This window comes from Apium graveolens, chromosome 10 (genome assembly GCF_009905375.1).
Source record: "Apium graveolens cultivar Ventura chromosome 10, ASM990537v1, whole genome shotgun sequence".
Taxonomy (NCBI): Eukaryota; Viridiplantae; Streptophyta; class Magnoliopsida; order Apiales; family Apiaceae; genus Apium; species Apium graveolens.
Window position 1 is genome coordinate 72,402,384 of NC_133656.1, and position 11,157 is coordinate 72,413,540.

The following is an 11,157-nucleotide window of genomic DNA, read 5'->3' on the forward strand; positions in this document are numbered from 1 at the left end:
TCTTTACAATCTTGGCCATTAATGTTCACAAATATAAATTTTACAGTTCGAAAACACTCGTTAAAACAGTCCTAAATACAAATGGAAATTAGAACGGTTATACGCGTAACGATTCCCGGTTTTAACTACGTCAAATCCTTTCAACAACAACCTAATTGTTAAATCCAATATATTCCTTGTAAGGTCAGTTTATAAACTCTACAAAAACAAGACCAACACCGATCCATAAAAATTAATTATCAAGATCAAATCATTTACAATCCGAATTCCATGAATCAACATGTACTTAAACATAACTTCAACTCAAGCTTATATCTCAAATAAATTAAAGGATTGATGATGTTTATACATTCCTTTAAGTTTTTTAATACTTGATAAGAGACTAATATCCTTGGGGAGAGCTTGGTTTATCTTTAGGAGCCTTAAACTTCCTTGAAAAATTAAGAAATTAGTTAGTGTTTTCGGAGTTACTATTTACCCTCATTTTTAAACATTTTTCAAAAATTGAAAATTCCATGGATGAGTTTTAAATTTGGTAATTACCTTATCTATAATATGAAGGAGCTATGGTAAGAATTTGGTGATTTATGAGTGACTAGAATGTGAGCTTTGAATTTTTTTTCCTTGGTGTCCTTGAATGACTTAAAATGGAAGAAAATGGAGAGGGAAGTGTTTTCATGCCTTTTGTTTGCTTTATTGTGATAAAGTGAAGATGTATATGTGTTTGTATATCTACATAATGCAGGTCATGACTGATTGATAGCTTTCTTATGTGAGTTTTACAAGCTACACTGTTGCACTATTTTATTAATATACATGTACTATTCCCTAACTAATGTAGTTTGGTTTTATACTTTCGATTTGGTTTTCTAACCTTGGTTAGCTTCTAATGTTCTATTTGCATGGTTTTCAAGGATTCACTACTTGCCAACATACGCTTAATACTTAATTTTCTTTCGTAATTTCGATTGTTTCTCAAAAATGTTTCGCGTCATAAATCCTTTTATAATAAATTTATTAATATTTCTTGTACTTGGACTTTGTTGTATTTATGAAATTCCAATTCTTATAATTCTCATGTACGTTATGCAATTCTCGTATCCCTCAATATCTCGTAAAATACAGCCTTTTGAAATATCGTCGAGAACTAATGACTTTTACATACATTCATTTGTTACATATAATATAATATCAACTCGAAAATATAAATTAAATACTCGTATATAGTGTCGTCCCAAAAGTCTTTATTAAACCACAATATTGTTATCATAAAGATCTTTTACCAATGCCAAATATTCGGGTTTTTCCACACAATGGCTAAAATTAAAATGCTAATAGGTAGAATTGGTAAAATTACCAATTACAGAAGTTTTTACTAGGTCCGCAGGAACAACAGGATACCACAATCACTTTACAGCCTCAATGTATTCATCAAACTGCAGAGCCTTGAGTTTCTTTCTATAACCAACTATACCTCTTTTCAGAAAAATTTTAAACATAACATTAAAATGCTAACATGTAGAATTGGTAAAATTATCAATTGTAAAAGTTTTTACCAGGTCCGTGTGCATATCAGGTTTCCACAGTCAACTTTATAGCCTCTATGTATTCGTCCTACTGAAGAGCCTAGAGTTTATTTCCGTTACTAACTAATCATCATCTTGCCAATGGCCAAATTTATGTTATATTTTGGAGTGTTAAGTCTTCATTAACCAATATATATTCCTAATCACATTGTGGAACTTCTGTAATTTTATAAAATAATTAAAATCAAAATATTTTTAGGATAAGAGGTAAAAAATATGAAAGGATAAAATGCAGGGACAACAAAATTAGCACATAATAAAGTCAAGTTAAAAAAATTTCACTGGAAGTACACTTTAAAGAATCTGATATGATGGAGCTGGAATTTCAGTGATTTTGAATGTATTCCAGACAAAAGTTGATAATTTTGGGGTTAACTATGAGATCATAGCTTATAAATACCCAAAATCTTTCGGCACCACCTATAGAGTTACAAGAGAGTACAAGCTAACAATTTACAAGATATAATATAAAATTGAACTATTAATGCGTCTCAATTAATAATAAAATATGCATGCACTATCATGAGAATTACCTTTATAGTTATTTTACCCCGCCAATGTATTATGCAAGAAGATGTGTAACACCATCTATGGTCTTCAAACTTCCAAGCATAGTTTTTTATTATGTGAAGACCATCCAATTGCACTAAAAATTCCTTTTTATTTTCACCTGCAAGGAAAAAATTGACAATACTAGCTGCTACTCGAGAAATATATTTACAAGGTGTGTCTAGAACTTTTCGCATGAGGTTACCAACAATAAATTTAATTACAAGGACCACCACCAGAATCCACCAAAGTATTTATATTAAGAGGAAGGTACATTAAATGGAGATTACATATGAATAAGATTAGCTACTAAATAGTGTGCCCATGGGATAAATCACTAAGAATTTTTTGACTCGTGAATTATATGGGAGAGGATGTGGTTTCTATTGCACCCATTAAACCATCATACTCTTGAGCATCGAAACAGGTATATACATATTCAAATAACATAAAATAAATAAGAGGATAAATGATTTGAGGGTGGGGGTCATCGGATAAGATGAAGATTTAATCGAGTACCGTGTAAGTAAGAATTGGGCAAACATTACAAAATTTATTTTGGATGTTTAGAATATTTTGATCGACCATTTTTTACGGACTGAAGATGATCAGAGACAAGATTAAAAGTTTTCCTATGATCGTGTATATCTGGATAGAGCGTTTGGTCAGGTTCTGCACATGTAGGTTTCATCAACATTAAAAAAATGTAATGAAGATACACATTATATGTGTACGTATATATAACACCCCCAAATCCGAGGTTGAGAATCCAGGTCGTCACGGTCTTTCTTTCGATTAATAACACTTTAGCTTAAATCAAAATAAATAACTGCATGTTGTGACCCCACAATAATACACACACTCTACAACACATTATAGTTTCAAAGATGAAATTGAAATAAGTAACAGTCATTGAATCCACAAGTTAAAAGTTATGACAAACCTAAAATGATTACTTAATAAGTTTACATTTATTTTCCATTATCCAACACAAGTTATAATTATATATAATTTGATTCTCAAGAGCTGCATGCCTAAACTACAGATAGATCTACCTCTGTGGCAATGGAGGCTAAGATAGCAGCAGGTAGACACGGGATTCTTCTCACGCTCTTGCGCTGGGTCAGCTTGAGTCTGGCCATGGTTCCTAACTATTATTGTGTGATGAAGTAATGAAGCAAGACTGAGCATTACAACTCGCAAGATAATATATAATGTTTGATTAAGAAAAGTATCTTAATAGATAACTTTCTGAAGATCTATTATGCATAAGATGATCATATACAATATATAAGTTTAAAAGATGAAGCTACAAGATATTCCAAAATACTTATATATATTTATCTCATAAAACTCACTTGAAAACCACTTTTGATTAATGAAAAATTAATTTCCACAATTCATCATATGATATAGCCTCTTACACTTACTCTGGAACACAAGGTGCCACTGCCAGACCATTCCAGTTCCTTGAAGAATCCTATACTTATAATTGAAATCCGAAATTAATCGACATTCCCATAGCGTATCATAGCTTGTTGATAGGTACGATATTAGATTATCAACGAAAATATCAAAACTTTCTTTATCAATTCAGCAATCTTGTTGCGAAAATAAAATACAACACTGAGCCAGACCTCTTATATTTTGAGCGAGTAATTAAATCCCTCTCGAAATGAAAATTTTAAATTTGAAAACGGGTTTGAGAATAGTTTTAAAACTTTTGAAATCATTAGGTACAGTTTGAAAACATTTTTTGAAAATAGTTTGAGGAAAGGAATGATTTAAATAAATTAGATTGTTTATCAAACTCATTTGAAAATATAGAAAGAATATTCCTCAAATAATCATTGATTAAAGGATATACTTAAATAAAATAATTAAAATAATCCTTAAATAAATATTTAAAAATAATATTCATTTAATAATAATAAAATATCTGTAAGTCAGAACTTTAATCGAATAATCAAAGTAATATTTATTAATAATATTTGATCATAAATAAGATTATAAATGAATATTCGAAATAACATTCATTTATAATTTAGAAACTATAGAATAATTATCATTCGATCAATAACTTTGAAAATTATATAATATACTCGGGAACATCGTGTCCCAGTTTGAAAATAAAATGTTCAGCTCGTAAGCCCTAGACTAAGGGTATACGCAAAGTATATTTATCTCTAGCATAGGTATTCTGCAGTTTATAAATAATTGAATTGGAAATGAAATATCAAGATTTCAAAGCAGGCATGCATATATACATCATATCAACATGCTTCAATATATCGCAAGATTTGTTGATAACAATCATGCACTTATCTCAAGATAATGCATATATATAACATCACAACAACAGTTATACGGGTAAAAAAATTTCCTGAGCGATCTGGAGTGGTAATAGGTCTAGTGTGAGTCTGGTAACCTATAAACAACATATAAGCCGGAAATAATCCACGGTCGCTTAAGAAACTAGACTTTGTCCATTTAAACCCTAATGTTCGCTTCTACGCTTAAAGATTTACATTAATCGCTCGCGTACCCTCGGCTCCACCATTTTTATAAAATTAACCGTTAAATGTTTTTAGGCCACTCTTTCATGAGTACTTTACCAACTTCCTAATAAACCTTACATAATTGTTTAGTATTCCAATTAGTCTTTTAAGGGACTTGAACAAGGTCTCAAAGTTATGCTAGGGGTAAAGGTTCGTTCGCGAAAAGCCGTTACATAAAACGGTCATTTCTCCTAAACCGTAAATCCGATCTAAGCGAAACACGTACCAAAATGAAGATTACGACACGATCTAGCTAAATATGGCAAAGGTACAGTTGTTTTAGTGAGTGTTCTATTTGGAAATTCAAGCACAAACAGTATATATATAAACGGGCGTTATGACGGCTATGTTTACGCGATTTCCCAAAATTTTACTACACTAAATCCTCACCAATTCATTAACGATCACCAACACAAAAATATTACACTTAAACAATACTAACTCAGTCCACACTTCCAAGATTATCAACTCATTCAACCATTAACATAGATTCATTAACTATAACCATTACAAATCAATCAAAACTAACTAACAAACATGGATCATGCTTTCTCATCCATAAAACTCATTGAAACTATAAGTAAAAGCTAGATTTTTGAAGATTATACCTTCCTTGAAGTGTAAGAGTGGCTAATAATCTTGGTATGATCCTTGTGTAGCCTTACTATTTCTTATACCATCCAAAAAACAAGATCAAGAAAATGAGTTCTTGAAAAACACTATTCATCATCACTTTAGATGATTTATTGAAAAATATTGATAAGGAATCTAAGACTCAAACTTATATGAAGTCTATATCTAATCATCAAGAAGCTTAGTTAATTACCTTGCTAAATAAAAAGGAGCGGAGCTTGACTTTGCAATTTTTCTTCCTTGGTTTTCCTTAAATAGCCGAGAGCAAATGAAAAAGAAGAAGAGAAATGCTTCTTGATTTTGTGTTTTGATAATATGTGGTGATTGAATCTTAGTTAGTTTTACTACACCATATATGGGCTATTGCAAGCCCATAATGTATTTGTATTGCATAAAATGTTGCAAAAGACAAAAATCTACTAATCTATTGCAATATTTTTTAAAAGTGTTGTATAAAATATGAAAGTGTTGCACAAATAAAGATCATTTCAATTTTTTTCTGAAAATTGCAACACTTTTAGAAAAATGTTACAATATATATTACACTTTTTAGCAGTTTGACCGAAAATTGTAGGCGGGAAATCAACATTTGGGTTGGGCGGGATAATAATTGGAACCCAAATCTTTTGGCACCAAAATTTTATTACATAAAATAAAAGTTTAATTACATAAAACAATTATCTCTCGACTTCACTCCTCTCTTTGCCTCACTCCTCTCTATCCCACTCCTCTCTATCTCTGCCTCACTCCTCTCTAACTAGCTCAACCATCTCTCTGCTAATCTCTCTCACTCATCTATGACATCTCTCTCACTTATCTTTCAAACCTCTCTCAAATCCCTGAAATCAATTTGGGTAAAACCTCAAAATTGATTTGAGTAAAATCCCTAAAAGATTCAATTAAAGCTTCTATTAGAGATAGAAACCCATCTTTTTCAGAGTTCTTTTCAATTAGAGGTATATATGTTTACTTTTCTCAAAAATTTCATTTATATATTCGAGTACATGTGTTAATTAGTAGGTTTTTTGTTTTAAATCTAAGTGAATTGTTTGCAATTATGTGTTAATATTTTCTTAATACTTTCCCTGACTTGGGTTTATGTTTTTACTCTAATTTATTTCTGTTGGTTTAATATGGTTATAAAATGTTGGGCTCAAAAATGAGGGTCTGTAATTTTCAAGATTTTTTACATGGGGATTTGCAGGAAAATGAATGTGTGTGTGTATGTGTGTCTTTAATTAATTATGAGACTCCCTTTACATAATTAGTGGTGATATATATAATTAGTGGTTAGATTAGTAGAATTTTTCAATTGTTGGAGTTAGTGGAATTAAGAAATAGTTTTGGTCCAAGACAATACTAAATTTACTGAATTAGTGGCTAATAGATGAGTAATTGTAGTGATGTACTGAATTTACTGAATGAGATTGCAGATACAAAGAGAAAAAGTGTTCATGTACACTAGTGTTGCTACTAATATGAAGTGATGAACTTGTGGATCTACAAATTAGTATAGAAGAATACTCCGATTTCTGACTAGGGGAGACATCTCTAATTTATAGCCTTTGATCTCTCTCTATTTTCTAAAATATGATTATGTTATTCCCCATGATAACTGATTTTCTCTTTTATGGCATATTGTACAGATTTTTATGCTAATATGTGCATGTTTTCACATTAACTTTGTCAACAATTTATTAATAAAATGGAATAAGGTTCTATGAATTTGCAGGGTCGATTTGAGATCATAAAAACGAATTATGTAATTAAATATATGATTCATTTTGGTTCAAATAGGACTAATTAAGTCTGTGGTGTCATTTTTTGGGCTTCTTTTCATAGCTGTTTGGATAATTTAATAGGATTTGAGTTGTGTTCTGTGATTGTGAAGGTGAGTTGTTTGCAGACACGGTTGGAAGAGATTTTACGCCTCATGCGATTAAAGTGTACCCTGGAGAGGTAATCATACACTAACTCTTTCACAAACTATGGAGTGATAAGTTCTATTTAACAAGTGATTGTTTTATATTTTTGTTTTAAAACAATGTAATCAGGATGTTGCTTCAAAGATCCTGTCCCTTTTCCATAATGGGGCTAGAGGAATATGTGTTCTTTCTGCAAATGGAGTTGTTTCTAGTGTCACCATTTTCCAAGGTTAAGGCGCCTTCAACCTTAACAAAGAGCCTATGATAATTGTAGTGATGTACTGAATTTACTGAATGAGTTTGCAAATACAAAGAGAAAAAGTGTTCATGTCCACCAGTGTTGCTACTAATATGAAATGATGAACTTGTGGAGCCACAAATTAGTATAGAAGAATCATTTCGACTCTGATTTCTGACTAGATGACACATCTCTATATTTACAACCTTTGATCTCTATCTAATTTCTACATTATGATTATGTTATTCCCCCTGATAACTGATTTTCTCTTTTCTGGCATATTGTACCGATTTGTAAGCTAATATGTGCGTGTTTTCAACTTTGTCAGCAATTTATTGATAAAATGGAATAATGTTTTGTGAATTTGCAGGGTCGATTTGAGATCTTATCATTAACGGGCTCATTTACAGTCTCTGAGAATGGCGGTTATAAAAGGACTGGCAGATTAAGCGTCTCACTGGCAGGTCCGAATGGTCGTGTAATTGGCGGTGGTATTGCTGGAACATTGATTACAGAAAACCCAATCCAGGTAAGATTATCTCTTTGCTCTACTGTTCGGGTTTTGATCCTGACTTATAAATTATAGTCCATATGTCAAAGTCAATAATGTGGCTCATCCTAGCACTTGTAGAATTGTTGTTCTGACATTATACCATGCTCTAATGTTTTGGACACAAAATGGTTATTTTCCAGCATTTTTCTTAAATTTTACAGCTTTTGTAGTGTGCATCAAAGTCATGTAGCTTAATGGTAACTAGTAACTATCATCTAGTTATATTATGCTTTTCTAGGGCAGGATCCGATGTGAGTGTGGATGCCGAAGTAGCAACATGGCGTTAGTCTTGGTTGAACCTCTTACCCTGGAGAGAGTTGATGTTGATATAATACCTACCGTGTATCTTGATATAATTCAGGGGACTAAATCAATCAATACCTTGCTCAATCGTCAAGGTATAACTCATCTGCTACTAGGTATAAGTCATAGAAAAAAAATCATTTGCTTGTATGCTAATAAACAATACAGACGAATCTAGCAGTATGGTATGTGAAATATCTATATGTTACTGTAATTGGAGTTTTTACTGTTCAAAAGATAATAATGATGAATAACTTAAAATGAATTAAGGCGGCCTGTGGTCCAGATATGGCCAAGCCGAACAACCATCAAGAAGTCTCCAGCACCAACTGCTGCATACTTTTCTTCTAGAGGTCCAAGCTCCATAACGCCTGATATACTTAAGGTATTATTGATACTTCTACATATTTTTTCTTCTCTTAGATGATATTATAAAAGCTCTGCAAATGTAATACATGTTGATTTCATAACTCTCACTATCAGCGTGAGATTAATTGCGAATCAGATTGTCCTTAATCTATTTAACTAGTAAAAAAACAACCAAATGCAGCCAGATATAACAGCTCCAGGAGTAACAATATTAGCAGCTTGGCCTAAAGCAACTACTCCAACTTTGTTTCCCCCTGATAAAAGTTCTATCGAATGGAATTTCCAGTCAGGGACGTCCATGTCTTGCCCTCATATTTCTGGTGTTGTATCTCTTATCAATTCACTGTACCCTGACTGGTCTCCAGCTGTAGTAAAATATGATATCATGACTACAGGTAAGTGACCATTTAATTAGAAGATCCCCACTGATTTTTTTTCCTGTTTTTCAATTTTGTATAACTATTACATATCATCCTGATCATGTAGCCTAAACGAAAGACACAACCGGTGACACCATTTTAGGTGGCGGATATATGAAAGTATCTGATCCATTTGACATTGGAGCAGGCCACATTAACCCCTTGAAAGTCATGGATCCTGGGTTGGTGTACGACTTGAAAACCGTTGACTACATAATATACCTTTGCAGTATTGGCTACACTGACAACCAAATTGGAAGAATTATTAGTCTGTCTACGGTTAAACGAGAAGTGAAGTACTGTCGAAAAGGTGACAAAAACACTTATAATATCAACTATCCATCAATTATGGTATCAAACCTTCAAACCACGATAACCATAAAGAGAACTGTTCGTAACATTTCTATTAGAAAGATGGGGATCACTATTTATTTTGTCAGTGTTGTAAAGCCACACGGGGTGGAAGTTTCGGTATGGCCCTCTGTATTGATCTTCTCCTAATTTAAGGACGAATTGATATATTATATTATTGTCTCGCTAACGAATAATTTTTAAGATAGATATGATTTTGGTGAGATTATATTATCCGATGGTTTTCACTTTATTAGAAGTCCTCTGGTTGTGCGTGTCAACGCAACTTGTTCTAGTACTATGTCTGCCCATACAGAAGATGATCATTATTTATTTGGAAATTAGACTCAAGTACTAAATGTAAGGTGATGTAGTTGTATAAGCCCATTTTTTTGGGATGTATTAACGTTTGTTTTGTTGGATTCGATATCAAGCAAATTTGGAATGTGAATGCTTTTTCGGTATAATGTTGTGATAGTATAAGAAAAGTAAAACATAATAGTAAAGTCCGGACTAATAAAAAGTGTCGCACATATGTGTTGCTAATATAATGTGAAAATATTACAATAGAAAATCATGTGTTGTAGATAAATGTTGCTAAAAATTAAAAAGCATTACAATAGGCAAAAAATATTGCAGCTAAATGTTGCAATAAATTTACCTTGCAACACTTTACTTTAATAAATGTTACAAAAAAATGTTGCAGAGGTTTATTGCAACATCATAAATGTGTTACTAAAATAGAGAAAAGTATTGCAATAAAATGATTATTGTAATACTTTGAAAATGTTGCAATAAAAAAATGTTGCTACAGGGGTCTATTGCAACAGTAACAAATGCAACGCCGAATTTTAGCAAAAATGTTGCAAAAGCTTCTATTGTAACATATTTGGGGTCTTATACTACACTTTCTTGGTGTTGCAATAACCCATATATGGTGCAGTGTTTTAACCTTGGATTTAATCATGGTCCAAATACTTGGCCACAAATCCACCAAGCTAAATATCTTGCTAATCATGCTTACTTCATCATACTTATGTCATTACTTAGCCACTTATCAACTTCCTATGGCTTGATGACATCATCTTGCTCTAATCTTATTGATTATTACATAATTGTTTAGTTAATCTCTTTGTTATTTGCATAAGCTTGATCCTCGGTCGCTTATTTATTTTACGGTTCGCTTAACTCTCGTTCTCGTTATTCTTTTGAGGAATCATATACGGTATCTTATTACTTGGGCTTTCCTAACCCTTTTTTAATATTTTATATTCCTTTAATGATCCTCTCTTATAATCCTTGAATTCAAATCCTTTTAATCATGTTACCTTACACTTAATTCTTTCGGTATCTGGTGGATTTTATCTGGTAGATTTTCGGGAAAAATCAAAGTGTTCGAATTCAAATCATGACGATCTTTATATACACTCATATAAATTATGGAGTACTAATATGATCGCAGAATATCCATAATAGAAATCCTATATAGTGTGGCATGAAATTTTCCTAAATCAGCACAATCAGCAAAAAGTTACTATTCATAAGGGTTACAAAAATTTCAAAAAATTGGGGTTATTACAGTCTCCCCTGCTTAAAAGTATTCCATCCCGGATCAGATAGAAAACAAATGGGGGTACTTTCCCAGCATTGCGCTCTCTAGTTCCCAAGTTGAT

General features: G+C 32.0%; 1 protein-coding gene across 6 annotated transcripts; it reads left to right on the plus strand.

The window, feature by feature from the left end:
- The first annotated feature begins 5,996 nt into the window (after nt 1–5,996).
- On the plus strand, nt 5,997–9,737 carry LOC141692766 (uncharacterized). 6 transcript variants are annotated; one of them, XR_012562902.1, is made up of 8 exons: nt 5,997–6,282; nt 7,218–7,285; nt 7,381–7,480; nt 7,860–8,018; nt 8,286–8,440; nt 8,616–8,730; nt 8,896–9,109; nt 9,201–9,737. XR_012562902.1 is itself a non-coding variant. In XM_074497706.1 (7 exons), the coding sequence occupies exons 2-6, from the start codon at nt 7,260–7,262 to the stop codon at nt 8,711–8,713; spliced, it is 543 nt and encodes a 180-aa protein (XP_074353807.1). In that variant the 5' UTR covers nt 6,000–6,282; nt 7,218–7,259; the 3' UTR covers nt 8,714–8,730; nt 8,896–9,737. The 6 variants fall into 6 exon arrangements, 1 of the variants encoding a protein (XP_074353807.1); XR_012562901.1 differs by having other exon boundaries at nt 5,999–6,282; nt 8,281–8,440; nt 8,632–8,730; XR_012562900.1 differs by having other exon boundaries at nt 5,999–6,282; nt 7,233–7,285; nt 8,281–8,440.
- The last annotated feature ends 1,420 nt before the right edge of the window (nt 9,738–11,157 follow it).